At 39.2% G+C, this 23,362-nt stretch overlaps 1 protein-coding gene across 4 annotated transcripts in view; it reads left to right on the top strand.

Annotated features, from left to right (window-relative positions):
• gabrb1 (gamma-aminobutyric acid type A receptor subunit beta1) overlaps positions 1 to 22,931 on the top strand; it is a 50,942-nt gene extending 28,011 nt beyond the window's left edge. For 2 of the 4 annotated variants that reach the window (XM_066679590.1, XM_066679589.1), the window contains exons 2-9: positions 5 to 96; positions 321 to 388; positions 9,324 to 9,544; positions 12,358 to 12,440; positions 16,506 to 16,640; positions 17,173 to 17,325; positions 18,365 to 18,618; positions 19,663 to 22,931. In XM_066679590.1, the coding sequence (XP_066535687.1) occupies positions 5 to 96; positions 321 to 388; positions 9,324 to 9,544; positions 12,358 to 12,440; positions 16,506 to 16,640; positions 17,173 to 17,325; positions 18,365 to 18,618; positions 19,663 to 20,010 (1,354 nt within the window). In that variant the 3' untranslated portion in view covers positions 20,011 to 22,931. Of the gene's footprint in view, positions 1 to 4; positions 97 to 320; positions 389 to 2,749; positions 2,821 to 9,045; positions 9,175 to 9,323; positions 9,545 to 12,357; positions 12,441 to 16,505; positions 16,641 to 17,172; positions 17,326 to 18,364; positions 18,619 to 19,662 lie in introns of those variants that run through there. The other 2 variants (XM_066679591.1, XM_066679592.1) reach the window with 2 other exon arrangements.
• Positions 22,932 to 23,362: the final 431 nt, after the last annotated feature.

Here is a 23,362-nt window from a genome sequence, read left to right as displayed (position 1 = left end):
GCAGCGGGAACGAGCCCAGCAACATGTCGTACGTGAAAGTCACAGTGGACAAACTACTCAAAGGCTACGACATCCGCCTCAGGCCCGATTTTGGAGGTAAAGTGCTGGGTTAAAGCAGGCGAGGATGATGTGGAAGAGGGTGATGATGCAGGTGGTGCATTTCAGGGTGCTGGAAGTGGAGTGCAAGTGTGTGCAGTTGTACTGTTAAAACATCAGCAGGGTTCTTATCAACACTTCATTTATGTGGATTAATGCACACTTCAGAATCAGGTGCACTGAAGGCAGTGTGTTGATCAGTGTGTGTCTGTACGATTCTGTAGGTCCTCCTGTGGACGTGGGAATGAGTATTGACATCTCCAGCATCGATATGGTATCCGAGGTCAACATGGTGAGTAGTGTGCTTAATTACCTGTGACATCCAACTTTAGTCCTGTGTATGAATGGGATACATGCTGCTGTTTTTGATCCAATGGGGGGTGGGTGGGTGCGTGGGGGCGGACTGCTGGTCCCTTTTCTGCTTGCGCTACTACATTTCCAGCCCTTGTACTCAGAGGAACTCCAGAAACTTGAAAGTTGGGAACCTCTGAAGAGGGGAACTCCAACCCAGAGGAATGATTCAGCCTTGTCCTTAAGCAAGGGAATGCCTGGCACACAGCTCATTTGTCAAAGCATTGGATCCCACTCTCAAACTAAAGTGGTTTGTATACAGCCTCTGGGGAGTTGATGGTTGTCTCATGGGATTTTGTGTTGAGGTTCTACAGGGTGCAAGGATATCACTCGCTTAAGGCCACAATATTAATACAGGAGTTTGGTGTTTCCCTTCACTAGACTTTCACATTGTGGGTTTCCGGATTTCTTTGGACTGCAGCTGACTGTTTCCAATCCATTGAGGTACAAACACTGTAAAGGTTCCCAACATCAATGGTTGTAGCCCAATGTTGAACCAAATGAAATTTAAATGTTACACTGCATTCATTTTCCATACCTTCTAATTTTTTACAACAGAAATATACAAAAACAAAAAGCTGGAGTCAGGAGCAGGTGTGTAGGGTGCACCCTGTTTCCAAAGTAAAACTACTGTAGGTACTGTACTCGACGAGACTGCATTTTTTTCAGAGTGTGTACACTACTTCAGTGTTAGAGTTTAGCATTTGGTGTGTGACAGAGCACTCTGCATACAATTGTGGGGAAACGTAGTTCAAAGCTGTCTTTTAGAAGTTATATATTTGAGGGCAAATTACTACTGTTGTTCTATGTGGCTGAAATTGAACCTGTCTCTAAGTTTTTATTCACTGTTTGAATTATCACAGAAACGTATTTGTAAGTTTGGTAATTCCAAATTTGTATTTGGAGCAGGACTAGAGCAATACCCTCATTTTGGTTTGTGCTTTTCAACGTTTGAAGTTCTCTCCGTTGTCTAAAAACCTCCAGATGCCTCTGCCATGAAGCGAGGGAGAGAGGGAGAAAAACCAGCATACTGGATCGAGACAGTTTCTTTTTTTTTACTCATTTACAGACACTTTGGGGGCTTTGTAAACACATTAGCATGCAAACAGGCTACAGAGAGCTGAGCTAGCAAGCGGTGAGGAATCTTCTGAATTTTCTAAACATTGTTGTGAAATTTGCCTTTAATGTGGACTGAAACATCTGCAGTGTTTCAAAATGTACTGCGCAATATAAAAGGCACCATACTAAGCCCATCCCACAACTAGGGAGAAGCATCAGGAGTACAACAGGAGCCATCAAATGGTCTCCTACCAAAGGAAAAAGAAAGCTCTGAGATGTGTAGCATTTATTGTAGAAGCAGGAAAATGTGCACCATAAATAATCATTAAATAAAGAGCTCTAGGAAGACATCACATCCTGCATCATTCTGAGGATGATGCCAGTCCCAGTGAAGATAACATGAAACCTCTGGATGGAAGTGTACAGTAGACTGGTGCGAGAGAGGAATACTTTTGGAACTCAGAGATTTGTAGGTGGTGTGTACATTGCAAAGATCCTTGTAAACACCTCTGCTGTGCATTGCAAGTGTCATACAGATGTAAACCATGTCAGCTAGCAAACTGTCAAGTAAAATGAACGTGTGCACTAGGGGGCAGCATTCAAATCAGAATGTATGTAAAGGAGCACCCAAGGAGGAAGTCTGGTGATCTGTTGTACAGAATGAAGGAAAGGAGGATACTGAGAAGAAAACTTTAAAGAAAACTTTAATTGAGCACCATCTGTGGCAATAGTGTGTCATAGCTCATCTTACACCAATTCCTCAAACTTCTCCACTTTTTTTTTTGCACCAGTTTGTGTTGCTCCGGTTCCAAATTGCTTTGGTATTTACAATTACTTTACCCCCAGCTCCACAGAGCAGCATGATGTAATAGAGATTCAAGTCTGTGTCACAAGTCTCTGTGTGCTACTCTTACCTATAATACATGATGTAAAATATTTACACAGAAGCAAGAACAAGCATTTTGAATGGAATTCCAATTTTTGTTTGACACAGCTGTCATTTATGTGAATTAATGAAAGATTATCTTGCCCTCTCAGGGCATATTGTAATATTACAATGTGTAATAATGTGTGCTACTGTTACCTTAAGCTTGCAGTCCCTTGTTAACTCCAACCGGTGTGGTATCCATACAATATTGTCAAGCAATTTGTTTATCTGTTCTGCAAAGGACTGGTACTCGGGTAAAATCGTGTACAGGGCTATTATTACTCTATTTGATTATTATCTGTGGATTATTTACAGGAATACCCATCTCATTTCATCACACAGAAATTGTGTTTGGAATGGCCTTGGGGCAGTTTATTCTGATTCAGGTGTGTATATGGACATATTCTATGAAAACAGCAATGAGTCAGATTTCATTTTTATGAACTGTAATACTGAATGTAGTCTTGCATAGATGACAGGAGTCCTATTTTTATCCATATGTTATCTGTGTCTGTTAATAACTTGTGATTTATCACTTATTTTTATTTGAGCTTACTCTTCCTTATGCAAGTGAATTTTTATTCATTATATAAAATGTCTGCAGAAGTATGTCCTTAAAAATAATAACGCATAGTGAATATCTGTTTTGACTGGACATTAACTAAATGAACAAGTGATGTCTGACATTTGCAGAGTGCTGCATCATAACTAAATGATTTATTTATTTTTTGGTGCATCACTATATTTGCTGTCAGACTCTCAGTCTTTTTGTGTTGCTAAAACTACCCCAACATCAGAGTCTCTCTCTCTCTCTCTCTCTCTCTCTCTCTCTCTCTCTCTCTCTCTCTCACTCACACATACACACACACATACACACACAAAACACACGCATGCACACATATTTACACTCTTTGCACCTTTAGGAACAATAATTTACCTGTACTGTACTTTTTTTCAGAGAGTATATTACCATGTTCACAGTGTCTATATGATTCACAGTGTTAATTGTCTATATGTTAATTGTACTATAACTGGCAGATGGAGCTATGATATGTCCACAGTATAAAAACATCTTTCTAATATAGACATGATAATAAAGATAACAGAGAACAGAGTGGCTTTGGAAATAATGGCTGGAATAGCAGGTTTCACCGTGGCCCATTAGGAACATTGTTTTACTTCACTATAGACATGTACATGGTTGAAAGGATGTGAAGGACAGTCTTTGATAGAATTGGATAATCTTGGATAGACTTTAAAAGGGCAAATCAGTCATTTTCTCCTGTGTTTTTTCTTCATGTTATGAAACTGCCAGGCCTGACCTGGCTGTATCACAAATGCTGTACTAGCCTATATTAAACAAGGGCACAATAAGAGGTGACCCACTCTATGTAGTACAAACTGATTAATTCAGGAGCCATTTCCATAAATATTGTTTGCTGTTTTCTGGATCTAAAAATTGTGTTATTGCTCCATTAATTAGTGTGAATCTTATGCTGCACAGTTGTGTGTTGTACCCTGATTTACTCCAGGTCTTGAGCTCAGCTGGGCATAACTTTTGTCCTGACAAGGTGCCACATTTCCCATGCTGTAAAAGGTTTTTTAGTGAATTATGGATAGTGGTCTGAACAAAGCCATTTCCATGACAGGAGGTCATACATTAGTTATTTTAGCGAGTGGATGCTGGCTTTGCTGGCAGGGTACTTGGAGATTAAAAAGAAGAGTAGCCATCAGTAGTGGATGGACTGAGACTAGACTGTACAGGTTTCTAAAAGTAGCCCTTTAGACATTTATAACTATATAACATAACTGGCCAAAATATGAGAGATAAATATTTTATTATACATGCGAATATTGTCTGTAAGTGCTTATCCAGTTCAGGGTCATAGTGGGTCCTGAGCCTACTCAGAATCACCAATCAGCAAGGCATATTTTATTATAATTATGATATTACATTAAAAAAGTGAGTTGTATGTGCCAAAGGCAGGAAAAATCTAAGTATGCTTGTACTTGCTTTGCACTTGCAAAATATATGTGTGTCAGGACTGCCATAACAAACTAGACCAGCATGTCCTTAGCGGATTTACCTCAAGCAAAAAATAAAACTACTGGCAAACCTCAGGGACAGAAGCTGATGTGGGACCAAGTCACAGACTAAAGGAAAACATGCAGTAGGTCAACACTGGTAATTAGTGTATATTGGAGTATATTAAATCATAGTTAATTATTCAGCTCGTAATCCCCTAAAAGATTATTACACATTATAAGCCTTTTTATAGATTTTGCCTTTTTAATTCTGGGAATGAAAAGGAAAAATAATTTTCACTGATCTACTATTCCGAAGAGCTAGTTATGGGCATAAAAAAGTGTCAGTGTGACTTAACTGTTGGCTTTCTCTTAGCTGAGTGTGAAATGCCAAATTACGTGGTTCAGGATTCCTATTTGATTCACTCATTATAGATACAAATACATATATAACAGGCCCAGTAGGGCATTTACTGTTCCATCAAATTTACCGTGCTGTGTTACAGAGCCAAAACAACAAACAATTCATTGTCCAAACATTGTCCAATTATAGCACAGCTGGGTAAGGTCTAAAGACTTTTCACAAGGCATAATAACCCTTAGATAAATGTAATGTGTCCTGTCTGGCTGATCATGGAGGAAAGTAGACATAGTCTAAGAAGATATATCAGTGTTTTGATCCAATAAAGTAATTAGGGCTTGGTTAGGACTGTAAATGTAAGAGGTGTCTAATTAATGGATGTGCCTCAGAGGAGAGAAAATACACTAGTTTTGAGGATTGAGAGCTGTTAGGTTTAAGATGTCTAAGATGAATATAATCTATGTATGGAAAAAGGCTTCTCTTAATCAAGATCTAAGATTGGTAAGTGGTAGGTCATCAGTCTAATGGGAAGTGATTTGGAGTCTGAATGAACATTGCATTAGTAAAAGACACTAATTTTAAGAACAGTGAGGATAGCTTCTGTTTTGCAGTATTTTCCTGACACATATGCCATGTACTGTATGTTCAAATTGTAGGGGGAGTTTGTTCTCAGAATGAAGCCAACCTCAGTTAATGAGGGTTTATGCATGTCTGCTGCTTTTTTTTTTTAGAGGTCTGCATTTCCTGCTGCAGCTTTCAGCAAACTTTTCATCAAAGTTGAGTGCCCCCATGTCATCTTATATTTTCTACAATGCATGGGTTCTGTGCATAAGGTTTTTGGAGAGGGGTGAATGCAGAGAATGTGACTGATGTAGGACTAGGACGTGAGACATGACGGCATGCTAGTTTTTATAGTGGATTACTTAGGCCTTCTCCATGCACAACACAGCTGAGTCTCAAGTACCTTGTTTTTGGTGTTTTTTCTCCCTCTCTTCCTGTCTGCACATGCTCTCTGCATCTCCACACTCTTCCCACGTTTTACCAATAGCTCTCTAGCCAGCTCACATTTTGGGAAGATGATTGCAGTGTTTGGAGTGTGATGGGCTTGGAGAAATGAAGTCATGGGACAGAGAAGTGCAGTGCACGATTGCTAACTTGAATTTGTGTGCATGTGTCAGGGTGCTCTGTAAAGAAGTTGAGGTGCTGGAGTGATGATTTTAAATGGTTGTCAGGGGCAACAGCTGCTTCTAATAATAGATTTTGAGGCATTTGTCCTAAGCGAACCTGAGGCACATCCCTCCAACCTCTCGTGTCTTCTCTCTTTCTCACTCCCTCTCTCACTCAACATCAATGTCTCACTTTTGCTCGTTCTCATTATCTCTTGCTAACATCTTGTCTCACACATCTCACTCCAAATGTTTTGGTTTGAATAAAGGACAGAAGTACACAGAACATTCAGGACAAGTAATCAAACACACATTATAATGCACATACCATAGACCTTCACAATTACCCCACCACAACGCATGACATTCCAAATCCAAATACTAACACAGCACCACCACAGCTCTGAGAATGATCCTCCACCCAAACAGATCGACTACAGTCTGTAATTGTAGAACTGCACAGTGGTCATGGATGGTCAGTGGAGCTAAGAAAGTGTAGAAACAAGGCAGTAGTCAATGTTATGTTTATTTGTTGCATACTGTCACATCACAGTTAGTAAAATTCCAAACCCCTGTACTTTCACATCACAGTGATTAAGGTTCCTGTGTCACTTATTGTGACAGTAGTAAACTCAACAATGCTGCTGTCATGCAAAGCTTTTAAGACACCACACTGAAGCACTGAACTGAGTCAGGTGCCCTGTAAATCTTGAAAAGCATCCAAAAATCAAAAAGTTTTCAGAAAGTTTGTTTCCCCAAGGCTTGCTCTGAAGTGCTAACATAAGCATGTTCATAAACTGCAAAACTGCCCTGGTCTCTCTCTCTCTCTCTCTCTCTCTCTCTCTCCCTCTGTGTGTGTGTGTGTTCGTGTGTGTGCATGTGCTCTGTGAGGGGAATCTTAACCAAAGCATTGCAGCACAGATAAGACAGATGTGGAGCCCGTGCTAGAGAGGTCCTCTCAGGAGGGCAGCAGCAGTCAATTGAAACATTTGAAGTACATTTAGAACGGACCCCCAGGGCCAAGCTGAGACACGTAGATGAAAGATACAAATAATATTCATGATCTCAATTCATTTTTAATCCTTCATTTATAGGGGTGAAATAAAATGAAGGCTTTTACATGGGTTCATCTTGGCAAAGGGAACACTGCTGCAGTGCAGAGACCCTGATTATAAGAGTGGTTTTCTAGAACACTGTCAGTGAAACTTAGAGGAGCAGTGTTCAAAAGAAACAACAGTATTATACATGGAGCTATTTCCGTTTAGAAACAGGACACTCTGAAATAGAATAGTTGCACTCTGTGTACCATTACAAATAGACCTAAGTGAGTCACCACTAAGGCTCATAGCTGAAATGTTCCTATTGGGCCTAGTTGCATATGTCGCTGAAGCCCAGATTACATTTTGTCGCTGTCCAAAGATACACATGCATCTCCAAAACAGTAACTTTACAGGAGGAGGAAAATCATTCTTAAATTTCAGTGGAAATCAGTGTAAAAATACCTTATTCCATGGTATTTCAGAGCATTTCTATTGGTGCATTCATCATGAAATTTTCACAAATATAACAGAGATGTGCTGCTGTGTTCAAATGGTGTAGGAAAATACAAATCAACAAAAACGTTCATTTTAGTGAAGTTAATAGTGTTTGATTATGGCTGATAAGAATATGAATATGAACTAATCTGAATAAATGTATACAGAAACCACATATAAAATTCAAGCACTGGGCAGATTTGTCTGACTTTCTAAATGTAATTTAAATGGTCTGGAACCAATTAATAGCAATCCCAGAGGGCTCCATTTCTCTTTGTTTTGTTTTGTTTTCTCTGTGTGTCTTAGCAATTCTCTCATACTGTTAAGCCATAGATGTGGCTACCTGAAATAAGAAGGTCTGAACAAACAGGTCCTCCCATTGAGAGATACAATATCATGGGACAGCTGTGAATTAGCATGCATTCAGATGCAAGTGTGACTGACTCACAGACTGCAAAGTACAGGGAAATCGGTGTTTGAAAAGGATGGGAATACTTATGGAGCATGAAATGTATACTACTAATCTGAACTATTTCATTTAACTCATTAAACTATGGGCAAAATAGCAATTCTCTTATTGGAAACTTTAATCGGCACTATTAATACCTCATGAGAAATTGAAAAAGGATTAACAGTGACATGCTCTGGATAAGAATGTCTGCTAAGTCCTGTAAATGTAAATATTTTATACAGTGTAGTTTATCCAAGAAGAACCTGGATTTAAATATAAAATTATGATTTTGCCTTATTTTGCTTGTTATATCCATGACCATTTGGGGCAAATTAACTTGTGACTTTATGTCATAGTCTATAGACACTGAAGAATGTATACACACATATATATATAATTGATCATTTCTATTCTCCATTTATATATACATTGATCAACAATAATGTTACAACCACCTCCTTGTCTCTACACTCACAATTCATTCTCTCACCTTTGTAGTTCTACAATTACGAACTCTAGTCCATCTGTTGCTCTGTAGATTTGTTTGCCCCCTTTCTCCCCGTTCTTCAGTGGTCAGGACCCCCCACAGAGACAATTACAGTAATCAATCCTGGTACAAATAAAGGCATAGATAAGAACACTGATGTTCTTTAGATGATAAAATGCTGAGCTATTAACTGCTTTAACATGACTATTAAAACTGAGATCTTAGTCCATAAGTCCAAGGTTATTAGTTAGTGCTTTGGACCTGAGGGCTCCTGAATACATATATGCAGCTAATCTGTGCCTCTCATTGATATTCCCCAACAGATTAATCTCTGTTTTATCTTTATTTAGCTGCAAAAAGTAGTGTCCTATCCATTAAGTAATGTGCTCAAGGGAGTTACACAGTGAGTCAAAGAGACCAGAGACATCCAGGGACAGGGCCAAGTAAACCTAAGAATCATCTGTGTAGCTATGATAGGACAGTCCGAAGTCTTGTAGAATCTGGTCACAAGAAAGTATGTGTTTAAATAAAAGGTCACTGACATGTTGTCAGAAATATTATTTTCTAGTTTCTGCTTGGTGATCATTTTGCCGTGATTGGAGAGATTCAGATTTGTCCAGCACTGTAACTGGAGAAAAAAGTGGACAAGGAGAGACAACTCTGAAAATCAGATTGGCTCATTTTATCCCAAGTTTTCAGACATACAAAAAATTGAGTGAGTATCACAGATTTTTTCATAATATGTCCCCCTTGGGGCTGAGCGTCTTGATTATCGGTTTACCTAAATGTATGCTTGTGTGTGTGTGTGTCTGTGTGTGTGTGTGTGTGTGTGTGTGTGTGTCTGTGTGTGTGTGTGTGTTACAGGACTACACCATCACTATGTATTTCCAGCAGTCATGGCGTGATAAACGTCTGTCCTACACCGGGATTCCTCTCAATCTGACACTGGATAATCGAGTAGCTGATCAGCTCTGGGTGCCAGATACTTACTTTATAAACGACAAGAAATCCTTTGTCCATGGCGTCACTGTAAAGAACCGCATGATTCGACTGCATCCTGATGGAACCGTTCTCTATGGTCTCAGGTCAGTGTGTGTGTGTGTGTGTGTGTGTGTGTGTGTGTGTGTGTGTGTGTGTCTTAGTGCAGTGTAGTGTACATGCATAAGGATTTGTGCCAGTCTCTCTTTGCCTTTTTTTTGTGTGCACGTGTGTGTGTTCTTGATTTAGGAGTATACCCTTGTCTATTTTACAGTTGTGTTTTTGGAGTTTATAGCCATGGCAATGAGTGTCCTGTCTGAATCAGCTCATGTAGCTCCTGTTTACTGATGAAAGATGAGGCTCTGTTTGCCCTATTTAAGTGGCCCCTATCTGAGCTCCACAAATCAGCATCATCCCACACCCTGACATGTTCCAAAGCTTTGCCTGCAACCGGATGAGGGAGGGGAGTGACAGTGGAACCACTGTATATTTACAATATATATATACACATTTGATTTGAAATTTGCCTATATATATATATATATATATATAGGTCTATTTTCTGAACATGACATAAAGACTGCATAGTAGCCAAGTCAGGGGGGGGAACCATAGGGGCACATGACTAGGCAATTCATTCAAATCAAATGTATTGTAACCTTGGGAGGAACCAAGGCTCACAAGGGGGACCTATCCTCCTCTGGCAAACAACAAGCAACAATTAGTAAAAGAAAACTAAATGTAAAGCCGAATGCTTTTAGTCAGAGGCTTCACCTAGTAAAGGTGCCTAATTAAAATGATGACTCAGTCAGAGGACTTGTTAATGTGATTGCTCACATAACAACACATCTGCATTTTTTAAGCCATATTTACTTTTACACAACTTTAGTTTCACTTTCGCTTAATATAAATCCTCGTTTCAACCCCTTGAAACATGTTTGAAATTTTGATAAATCGGCTGTAATTTTCTCAACTTTGTGAAGCAAGGTTGAACAAAAAAGGCAACTGAATACAATGCTGATAATTTAACCACCCAGCTAGTGTTAACATGGCAGTTGTTTTATCTTGTGGTCAGGCAAAATTAAATGTGTCTAGCATTTTTTTTTTATGTTAGGACTATTTGCAAGTATCACCAAGTGAATACAATTTAAAGCTAAGGGTTATGATCATTTTGTAGCCTCAGTGACTCCAGGGCTGTAAATCTTGTTTATGTTAGTTATTTTTGTACAAATTTCTCCTTTCAGGCACTACCCCCTGTATATACAGTATGCACATGAATGTCTAGAAGAGAAAACATCTTAAAATATCTGCACTTTGACCACTGCTCACTCACTTCAGGTATCCCTGTACTCTCGGCGGCCCTCACTCTCTTTCATCATTCATCTGAGGACGTTTGGCAGTTCACTCTCTCTCTTTCCCTCTCTTTCGTTCTCTCTGCTGTATAATTTATGTCTAATGCACTAGGTTGGGCTGAGAGGTGCGGACACTGTCTGTCTAATGCTGTGTGTTTGGACGTCTAGGAGTGTGTGTGTGTGTATTTACCTTTAAGTGCTCTGTCTATAAATGTTTGTGATTACTTATTAGATAACCATTGCTCTGGCCCTGAGTAAATCAATACTGGAGAATAAGTTGTGTGTTTGTATGAAGGGTTTTGTGTGTGTGTGTGTGTGTGTGTGTGTGTATGCGTGTGTGCGGTGTGCGCATTTCTGTAAGACATGAAAAGGTTGCTTTACAGCCAGAACCCATCTGCAGCAGGAAGACTGAGAAAACTACTCTCTCATAAGTTGTTAAAAAGTGCAGATGTCACGCACTGAAAGGCCACAGCATTTTTGTTGCAGAGTTAATTAAAGCACATGATAATTAAGATCCAACTCAAGGCGATTCTGAGTGTGGCGGCAGCCATGACTGAGATGGTGTTGAGGCAATTACCAGGAGAGACAGAGGAAAAGTGCAGAAGAGTGGAAGAAACTTAGACAGAGAAATGGAGGCATGCAAGGTGTGTGTCTAAATCCAAAATTGGTTCTGTAATAAAACAGGAAGCATTTGAGGAAGTATTTAGTTAGCTTAATGCTCAATGCCGTCTTATCACTAAGGTCTGATTAATGTGTAATAATTTCCCTGTTTTGAGTACATAACGCAGTGCATGTCTATGCTTATTTTAATAATGTCTTGTTACGATTCACTTACTTTATTAAACAATAGGAGTGGGCTGTTTTGAATGAACCAATTTACTGGCTGTTGACAATAGCTCTACATGACCTCCACTTTAGACTGCCAATATTCATACTATTGTGATGGACACAGAGGTGGGTGTTGAGATAAAGCATACTTCCAACAAGCAAACTTTACTAAATTCCCTGACAAGAGTACTACTGCAGAAAAAAAAGCAAATAAACAGGGCAGTATTTACAAAGCAAACAGGGCTTGCTTTGTAATCCGATCCAGGGGCACCACATGCCAGCAAATACCCTTCTGCCTGACAATGAGTTCCCAACAATAATACATCTCACTATTCACCAATCCCAAACACACACACACCCACAAACAAAAAAGCAAAGCCTGAACATGGAAGTAATGCCAAAAACGACACCAAAACAAAAACAGTCCCTCTGTATATATATATTAAGAACAGGAAAGCATGCAAAAAGTTTTCAAAACCCAAAACCTGTGTGTATTTACAGTTCCTGTGCTATTTAGCTATATATATATATATATATATATATATATATATATATATATATATATATATATATATATATATTTGACCTAGCTACTTCCCCATTGTCAAAAGCAGGCTCTCCTGATTTTTTCTGTTTTTCCTGTCCTGTTTTTTATCTTTTGTTTTTTCTCATTTGAACTGATGGTCACTCAGTGTTCAGTAGTGAATCATGTATGGATTATGTGTTTGCTGTTTGGTTAGGATAACAACTACAGCAGCCTGTATGATGGACCTGCGCAGATATCCACTAGATGAACAAAACTGCACGCTGGAGATCGAGAGCTGTAAGTGCTAATAATTTACCAGTCTTTCGCTGTATGATTTAACACGGACTATATGCATAAATGTTTGTGACAACTTGGTCATCCAATCTTCTAAAATAAAGGACATCTCTAGATGATCTGTCCCCCTTTCCTGCAATTACAGGTTCTGCTCATCAGGGAAGATGTTAAACTATTTGTTTAAACATTTCCCTGAGGATTTATAGAACCCCATGCCATGAAATCATTGTGTGCAGATGTTGGTGGAAAATTTTTATACATTTTGTATAAAGTTTCTAGACACAGTGTTATGTTACACTACTTGATTTACTACAACAGGTGATGGCATTGAGTTAGCATGTTGATTTACTTGCTGTTGTTTTATTGTAATACTGTATTCCTGTAAATACTGTAAAAAATGTAGAAGAAGAAGAAAAATCTCAGGAGGGAATTAGTTTCTCAGAATACACAGAATCTGATGCAGAGTGTTTGTGTGTCTAGTTTCTTGCTATTAGAAAGCTGGAGCTCAGTAGTGCAGTGGCGCTAATGCAGAGCAGCCCTCCACAGCAACGCACCATTAATAATAGATTCCACCTGCGTGCCAAGCTCCCAACGATGCCCGTGCTCTCCAAACAGCCATGGTAATACAGCGCAAAGTGTCCCTCAATCAGCCTCCGTCACCCCACCAAATATACACAGAGGCTCATCCTGTTCTGTTTGGAAACATCAGTCAAGAGAGTTCATTTTTATTAAAGTACATTTAAAAATATAAAAAGTTTGGTTTTAAATGTGCTATATAAAACATTTTCATTCATTCATTCATTATCTGTAACTGCTTATCCAATTCAGGGTTGCGGTGGGTCCAGAGCCTACCTGGAATCATTGGGCGCAAGGCGGGAATGCACCCTGGAGGGGGCGCCAGTCCTTCACAGGGCAACACAGACACACACACACATTCACTCACACCTACGGACACTTTTGAGTCACCAATCCACCTGCAACGTGTGTTTTTGGACTGTGGGAGGAAACCGGAGCACCCGGAGGAAACCCACGCGGACACGGGGAGAACACACCAACTCCTCACAGACAGTCACCTGGAGCGGGAATCGAACCCACAACCTCCAGGCCCCTGGAGCTGTGTGACTGCAACACTACCTGCTCCGCCACCGTGCGCCCTACAAAACATTTACCAACTTTATTATAATTATACACAGGATAAAATGTAAAATATCCTATGCCAATCCATTAGAGCGTCACCTAGGGCCCACCCCACTGTCTTCCTTCCTGCAGCCACCAAAATTCCTGTTGAATCCTACACCTCAACACTGAAACAACTCCTTAACAACTACACTTGCTCATTGAGCCCATCACGAGTACCCAAACCACCCACTGTATCACTAGCTCTTCACAGGGGTCATCAGGCAGGCACCTCCTCTCTCCTCTAATTTTATTATATTAATACAATTAATATCTATTTAAAAAAAAACAATAACTCTGAAATAATAACTTTACAGACGAAGTCAACATGCATATAATAATTAATAATTTAATAAAGTTAATGTAGAGATATTCAATTCCTAGTTATTTTTGAGCATCTCTTCCAGTCCATCTACAGGTAATGATTCACACAGTCTTAAGGGCAGATGATGTAATGTATACCAAGGATATGAAGTGTCTTTAGAGCAAAAAACAAACTAACAAAATACACCCTCTCTCTTGTGGAGCATTCCCTAAACAATAATCCTGGGGCAGAAATACTGCCACTTGTAGGGCAACCCCTATTCATCAGAAAGTTAATGTGCTTGTACTGTATAAACATGATCAACAGATTGCCATAAATCTGCTGGAAAATCTGCCTGTCAGCATAGTACTGAATAAACTAGGCCAAAATGTACATGACTGTGGCCATATGCTCCAAATCTGCCAACTGTCATTTTAAATCAAGGTGAGTACTAGTCATCATCTCCATTCAGGATTCCTTTGTTATTTTTTTTTAGAAAGCAAAAACTACTGTGTCATGTAAGCATTACATATTCTCCTGGCATTTTCTGCCCAAAGGAAAACAGGCTGTTGAATTTGTGTGTGCAAACCCTGCCTTACAATCCAGGCACATTAGCATAAGGTGTCATTTATCATGTGCAATACCTGGAGAGAGGGCAGCTGTGCTAACTGATGTCTCGTTCCCTACATCACTCGCTCTCTTCCGTTTCCGTATCTCTCTGGCTGATGGACAGTGACTGTAATCGGGCATGCGCTCTGCTGGGCAGACAGCTGTAGCACTGTGAGGGTACTGTCATGTCAGCGATCAGAGACACAAATCACAATATGCAAAATGAAACTGCAGCACTAAAATCACAGCAGACACTGAGCAGGACATTTTCATTGTTCTGTCAGGATTTCATAGAACAAACTCTGTGATGCAGTGTCAAATGTGCTGTTGCGTTATACACTATTCCTTTAAATATATATATATATATATATATATAATGTTTTAATCTGCTTCATAGATTAGGTTTAAAGTACTTCAATTCTGTAAAGTGTTGTTATTCTTAATGTGATATATTGTTAATTAAACATTAGTTAATACGTTTAACAGCAGCAACATTCCAGCATCTAATCAAATCCATTCCCAGTCGATTAGAGTAACCTGATGGTTAGAGGACCAGGCTTGGTACCTGAACATTTCCAGTTCAATCCCCAAGACCAGCAGGAACATCCACGGCTAAAGTGCCCTTGAGCAAGGCACTGAACCCACAACTGCTCCCCAGGTGGCAATTGTGTGTGTTTTCACTGCCACAGATTGGTCGTGTGGGTGTTAGTAAACTTTGTAGACTCTCACTTGCCTAAAATACTATTACTGATCTAAAAATTGCTTAATGGTTCAAATTGCTATATTTCTCACTGCAGCAAAACCAAGCAGAAACCTCAGGTGATTAGGGAGTTAGTTCTGCCGATGATTACAACTGAGCCAGGAGGAAGCTGTCTTCAGCTGCTACACTACTCTTTATTGGAGTCAGCTGATGGAGAGCAATAGAAGAGCTCTGATACTAGACCCATTTCTTTACTTTTATATTTGAGCAACTCTGTTTAAAACTATACATTTAGCTGTACTCTACTGTACAGTAGTGTACTTTTTTTTTATTCTGTAATGGCATATTTTCATTTTCATTTTGGTGGTCCTGATCATTGAAGAGCAGGGTGAAATGGGGATTAGAACGTATGCAGAGAAACAGGTGTACTACAGTCTGTAATTGCAAAACTACAAAGTGCTCCCGTGTGGTCAATGGAGCTGGTGAAAGGTACAGTGTGTGTAGATACAAGGTAGGTTATATTAAGCCAGTGATCATTCAGTTTAAATCACTTGCCTTGCATTAGTGTGTTATTCCAAAAGTCTGAAAATACAGGGCACCTAAAGCCAGACAGCAAGAACAATAACAAGCTGTCATATAGAGGGTAGATAGTGGGGTGGGGGCCACAAAGTGTATGAGCATGTGCCTGGACACATTTGGATGCATAGATCAGGTGCCTGGACAGAAAAGTTTGGACAGTATAGATGCTGTTGTAATCACTGTCTTTCCTCTGATGTTTCTAAACTCATGCCTCTGGTGATGGATGTGGAAGAAGAAGAAGACAGAGGAATATATTAAGCTTGTGTCTTATAATGAAGTTGTAATGTGCTGGAGCACTGTGTTCTTATTTAGATAAGTGGAAATCTGCAGGGAGGGAAAATCCTGTCAGTTCAGCTGCAATGAGGTGTTCTCTTAGACCTGTTCCCACTGTTTCAGAGTTGTCACACTGATTTAGTGCACTGACAAGAAATGTGGGAACGTTTGACTGGCACCTCTCTATATATTTCTCTCTTTCTCTGTCTCTTTTCTGGAAGTGTGACAGGTGCACTGAGCTTCACAGATAGCTGGGATTTATATACACGTCACCATGTGGATTTTATATTGTCATATTCTAAAATAGGGCTTAAAGTGTCAGACTGCAAATATGATTATCAATTGATTTCCATTTAGTTATCCATGTATATTCATGCCATGGAAAATATTATCTCTCTCTCTCTCTCTCTCTCTCTCTCTCACACAGATGGCTACACTACAGATGACATTGAGTTTTACTGGCAGGAGGGGAGCTCAGTGACAGGAGTGGACAACATTGAGCTTCCACAGTTTTCTATTATAGATTACAAAACTTTATCTAAAAAGGTGGTGTTTGCCACAGGTACAACACTTCCTTCATTCATTGCTTTACATTGTATTTCAGAGAAGCTAAAGACTCTGTCCTTGTTATTTTTTAATGATATGAAACTGCTGGCTTTTTAAACATTTTCTTCTTGGTTGGAACAGCAAAAATATCTTACTGGTAGCAAATGGTGTGTCACATTAATTGAAGTTATATAAAAAAAAATGTGGAAATAGGACTATGCCCAAACCCCTCCCCTCACATAATCTTGTGTTGGACAAACTCGTACCCATCTCCACCCTTTCTGTTGTATTCATCTACCATTTGAGGGGTGGGGGATGGGGTGTGTTGAATTTATATACGTTCCAAAGCCAAAAACTCCTTCCCAAAAATTCCCATTTCAGCCTTCATAGGTGTGGTCCGTAATAGCAAACACACATTCAGAGTGAAACGTCATCTTAATCAAGTCTACCAAGCTATTTCATAGTTATCATAGTTATAGACCTGTTCAGAAAATCACTTGTGACAAACTCAAGTTTTCTTTCTCTCTCTCTCTCTCTCTCTCTCTCAGGGTCATACCCTCGTCTATCTCTGAGTTTTAAGCTCAAGAGAAACATTGGTTATTTCATTCTACAGACGTACATGCCCTCAAATCTGATCACCATCCTGTCTTGGGTTTCCTTCTGGATCAACTATGATGCCTCTGCAGCACGGGTAGCTCTGGGTATGTAAGTGTGTGTGTGTGTGTGTGTGTGTGTGTGCTTGTGTGTGTGATTGGTCCAGACTCTGGTTTATGAGGAGTCTGTAGCTTTGGGGGAGATGCTGCTGCACAGCCTGGATATGAGGGTCTGCATTTTTTGGTACATTTTTCTAGATGGTAGGAAGGTGAGGAGTGTGTTTGAGAGGTGTTTATGATCATCCAAAACACAGTGTGCGGTGTAAATATTTATGAGGGATATCAGTTATCTAAAATAATGACATGGATTATTGATAAGATGGAAGCAAGGGCGTAGAATTAGCATGGACAGAAGTGACGTGTCTCCACCAATATTCAGCGATTATTGAATTGTCCCCACTAATAATTAAATCCCCTCCAAAAATAAACCTCGATCTGTCAACGTCTCAATAACCTAGAGGTGCAGAAAGAGTTTAATTACATTCTCTACTCGGGTCCAACCTGGGGCCACTGTGATTGGCTGTGCTCTTCCCTGCTGTTATGTGAGTCTCTGTAGTTTGGTTGTAACAGGGCCAAAACTGGAAGGGAAATTTTCCAGTCATAAGCAAGTATTACTGTGCAACATTCAGGTGCAATGTGGTCGTGGTGGTGGTGGTGGTGTGTGTGTGTGTGTGTGTGTGTGCTAAAAATTGCTGACCAGTGTGGGTGGGTCTTCATGGTCACAGATGGTTTAAATGCAGAGTCTCAGTTTCCACAAGGGAATTAATAAAGTATCACTTCTTCTTCCTGTCCTACACAAAGTCTTCCATTTACATTCAGATTTAATGTTAGTTTTATTGTCAGCAAATTATAAGCATATAAAAGTTATAATGAGTATTGTGTTATGTCTTCAAAATAAGACAGCGTATACAACTGTTTTTCATAATAAATGACTTCTTTTGTTTTACTGTGTTGTGAACAATAATTACCAATTTTGTCACACTTCTCCAACTGCCAGTGATAACTGAACCATATAAGAGTTAAGTTATATGTATCACATTTCTATTAAAGGCCATGCCTGGTATTAAGGCCCACTTTATCTCCGCAGGAATCACCACTGTGCTGACCATGACAACCATCAACACTCATTTACGGGAGACGCTGCCTAAGATCCCCTATGTAAAGGCGATAGATATCTATTTGATGGGCTGTTTTGTCTTTGTCTTCTTGGCCCTGCTGGAATATGCGTTTGTCAACTATATTTTTTTCGGCCGAGGTCCACATCTACAGAAGAAAGTGGCTGAGAAAGCTGCTAAGAGCAACAATGAGAAAAGCAAGCTAGAGGCAAATAAAGCCCAAGTGGTAAGCTCAACTGATGCGCAATTAATCATTTTCATATGTTCTTAGAATTCACAACAAATTCATTTCACCAAAAGAGGTTGTCAGAAAAAAAAGAGAGAATTCAAATTGGTGAGTGCAAAATTTCATGTTGCAAGGTTTGCAGAACTGGCCCTCTTTATGGATACAGCAACAGTGGTGTTTTATCTAGGTGTCTGTAAAGCTCATTTAAAAAACTAAATTAGCCATCTTTTACCCATTATCCATGAGCGAATTAGGGTGTGCGTCATGTAAGTGATATGAGGAACTGTTGGACGGACCTGGACGTCACACACTGAAGCTCATTCATCAACTGCACTCTCATCTCCTGTTCCTTCCACATCCTATGAATGTTTCGTGAATCAGGCGACGAATAGTTTGTCATTCATTGTGGATAAATCTGTGCTCATGTTTATGTGACTTGTCCCCCCTTGTCCTGATATTTTTCCTGCCCATCCTATTGTTTCAGGCAGTGTCCTGATGAATAAATCACTACAAACGGATGTTAATATCAAATGTAAACAGCCTCTTAGAAAGTCCTTATGTTCTTCATTTAGTTAAGATTAAACTTAAAATGATTGTTTTTTTATTTCATGGTCAGATGAGTGGAGTGCAGCCTCAAGAACTGTCCGATTATTCTAGGTGTAGTTATATTCCTTTTTTGGTAGCAATGAATCCATGACTTTAGTAAGACAGTAACATTGTTACTGCACTTGATGGGCAAATGTATGTAGATATTGATCACTTTTGGAATGTAATGCCCAGAGGCACTGTCCCAAGGGACAATGTGAAAATCTGCCTGCCCTAACAAAGACAATCTCTACTGTTTTCTTCTTGTTCCCATACATTTCTGCCCTGTCAGCACTACCACAGTTATCATTTATGGACCTTGGTGTATTTGAAAGTATATTTGGCTTCTGACTCTTTTGTATACCTCCCTAGTAGAACAAAACAGAACTGCTGTCGTCCTCTCTTATCTTGTCTTTCCTAAACCCTATCTATCTGTCTGTCTCTCTCTTTTTCCTAAAGGTGGATGCCCATGGGAACATTCCTCTTACAAACCTTGATCTGCGTCTCACCGGAGCCGAGATGCTGGGCAGTCTTGGAGACCCTCGGAACACCATGTTTTCATATGACAGTGCCAGCATCCAATACCGCAAACCCCTTACAGGCCGTGACCTCTACGGGCGGCCCACCACTACCCTCGAGCGACCAATCGCACACAAGAAGAGCCGCTTGAGGAGGCGGGCATCTCAGCTGAAGGTGAAAATTCCAGACCTGACGGATGTGAACGCCATTGACAAGTGGTCCCGCGTTATCTTTCCCATCACCTACACTTTCTTCAACCTAGTGTACTGGCTTTACTACGTTCACTAGGGGGCAGCAGCACACCGGGCTCAGCCTCCACTCATCAGGTCTGGCCAGGCTTTCTCAGCAATCATTTTCTCGTGACTTTTTGTCACATATTTCTCTGTAAAATATTGAAAGTTAGTGAGAAATAAATACGTATATATTAATTAGGTACGGTAAATATGATTTTTAAAGCAGTAGTCTAATGGAGCAAACAATCGTTTAATAACATTTATTAATTTTAATATTTTATATAATGATCAATTTATTTGAGTTGTTTTGTAGTCCTTAAACAAACCGGTTTGTGCTCCCTGGAGCAAAGCCCACATGTAGGGGCAGCCATATGGAAAATAGGCATAGAACTACGTCTCTGAAACTTCTAGGTAACTTAGTGTCAATTTAACGGCTGTTTAAATATCTGAAAAATTATCACTGGACAAAATGACTTATTGCTCCTTTAAGTTAAATTTATCCTACTTTTGACTTGCTTTTCAATCATCTAAATATAGTTTACATTAGGTATAAACAGGGCACTGGAATTCAGCACTTTATGTTGATGGCCTCTGCTCCATGTGTGTATGGATTGCAGAGGTATAGCAAGTATGTAAAGGCTTTTTTCTGTGTAGCGAAGGAACTCACCATTTCACACACAGTGCATGAATGCACCACAGCTCAATACTCCCAAAGTGAGCTTTAAAACTCAACACAGCAACATTTAAATGTCTCTTCAGGCCTTTAAGTTGGTTCTTAGTGTATGTACCAGCCTTTTAAAATTCGCTCTGCTTTGGATCAGAGTGCATTTTCCAGCAAGAACTTTCACAGTGGAGGCATCACTGTGAGCTAGGAAAGCAAGACTGAGACAATTCTAGACTTAAAGGATATTAAAGCTTTTGAGTCTTGTCAGCGTGCCTGGGTGTGTGTGTGTGTGTGTGTATGCTAACACTTTCTGTGCAATATGTTCTGTACTTAATTATTAGATCATTACCAGTCATGCTAAGCTGTTTTCTTACAACAACTTCACTCACACACAGCTTACAAGGACCTATCAGTATATTAATGAACGTCAGTTAAAACACTTTAACAACTTCTGTGAGCTTTTTACATATGATTTGTCATTAAGAAGTCAGGTATTGAAAGATGATGTCACTGTTTCCTCAGCTGAACAATCCCAATCAAGGGCATACCCTTCCTTTCCACAGTCCACAAGATCATATTGCCAGAAGTTCTGCAACGTGATTTAAGTCTTATGACATCAGAAAAAAGTTAAATTAATATGGTGTGTGCAAATAAGTTTTAAAGTGTCTTTTCCCCTGTTCTTTTTTAATTTTATGGTAATTGTTGCTAAAACTTAAGTGTTAATGCCCCACACAAAATTGCTAACATCAAAATCACAATTTTAATTTGTATAAACCAAAAAACACATACTTTTGGATACAAGAACAGAACAGATCCACCCACATGCTTTTGTTATATTTAAACGACTTAGGTTTAGGTTATGTTTTGTTGAATAAAGTGAATACTGCCATTTTTTAAGACTATGCAGCAGTTATTATCAACTGATAAAAGAGAAGGGGAGTGTTTGAATTTTGAATTACAGTTATATGTTACACAAATAATGCTTTAAAACATATTGGCACACCTCATAAACAAGTTCTTTATGTCAGGAGTTTTAAGAAAGTTTTGTGAATAGAATATTTCCATATTTATTTTTTGTTTTAATTTTGAATTCATAAATATTCAGCTCTTCAAAACAAATCTTTCTCAGTTTCACATTGTCTAGTCTTGTTGACTGTCCAGAATGGATGGATGGTACAGAAAATGTTTTATAAGCAAACTTTTCTTTAAAACCCTTGATGTAAACAGCTCTCATTTAAAACTCCTGATTTCTTTGTTATGGATTCAGCCTTTTGTGGTTCTCAAATTATTTTCTCATCCAGACACCATTGTACTTTGTCATGACTAAACACCGAGGAAACAAAAATTATTTTAAAAAAAACTATACTTTTCATCTTTATATGTAGAATCTGCAAGTGAACGTGAATCCTACCCAGGGTCCCACACTGGCTACATACTACTGAAATAACCACCATGACCTCAGAGAGGATGTTCCCTTTGTGTGTGTGTGTGTGTGTTGTCACACTATTTTTGACTTGTTTGACTAATTCATTTAGCTTTCAGTACATGCACTGTGACTAATGTACCAACCCAGGCTCACCACAAATAAAAGAGAAGAACAGTAGAAATGCAGATAATTTCTAATCAATGTGCTGTTACTTCGTCTGGCTCAATTTGTGCCTTTAAGTCAAAATTGCAACATTTTACAGGGTCAGCATCAGTGTCAGTTAAATTTTCTAAAGGATAACTCAAGGTTACCATGACAACTTAATGACAAGGCGTATCTTGGCCTTTTTATGATGCTCTGTATTAAAAGTTTAGATTGCATAGGAGTGCTAATGTTTAGCCACTAAAGCAACATTCCGGCATTTCTGGGACAATCTATGAAGAGCAGCTTCAGGATCTGACTGGCTCTTTTGCTAGTTAAAGGGGCATAGAGAGGATAGAGACATGGCCGCAAACACATACACAACCATATACACACTCACAGTCATGGCAGAATATGCATGTCTATACACTCACTAATTCAAAAGTATGATTACACACTTAAGACTTGATGGAAAACATAACCTACACTGAAGACACCTGGCTTGGTGTTTTGTACCACAGAAAAAAAAGCCAAAAAAAAAAAAAGAAACTGAAAGCTTCTTTAAAACGACGTTCATGTGAAAGTGTTTATGTAAAGTAGCTGTAAATTGCATTCATGCTCTTTATCTTTGTGCTACCATCCTAATGTGTGTGAATGAGTAAGAGAGTATGAATGAGAAGTGTGCGTGTATGTTTAAGCCTACGGCTGTAAGCACAGTTGTTCTTGAGGATCCTTCGTCTTAATCCATGAGGAAATTAAAGGATTCAAATAAAATATTTCACCAAACCAGCACCACCAGTTATGTGTGTAATTTCATACAATGATGCTTTAATATATGTTGGGATTTTAAAGGAAAGCCTAATTGATTTTCATACATTTCTAATATTCCATATTTTAATACACGTATAGAAAAACATGACAAAAATGTTAGTGGGAGTAAACATTACATTATAGATGTCAAGGATTAGGTTGAAAACACAAGAGTGTTCCAGTGTGAGGCTGATTTTTGGGTTCTCATTTCTTTTGTACTGCCCTGTGACACAACCTCACATATAGACATAGATTCGCTGGTATTGGTACTTGGAAGAAGAACAGAACCATTTAGAAAATCGCAAAACAGTTGTTTGGCACCTCTCCATCCAGCTTCTATTTTGTGTTAGTTGCCCTTGACCCTTA

Source organism: Hoplias malabaricus, chromosome 8, assembly GCF_029633855.1.
Source record: "Hoplias malabaricus isolate fHopMal1 chromosome 8, fHopMal1.hap1, whole genome shotgun sequence".
In the NCBI taxonomy this organism is placed as follows: domain Eukaryota; kingdom Metazoa; phylum Chordata; class Actinopteri; order Characiformes; family Erythrinidae; genus Hoplias; species Hoplias malabaricus.
The sequence above is the reverse complement of the archived record's forward strand: the minus strand, read 5'-3'. Positions and strand labels throughout refer to the sequence as shown.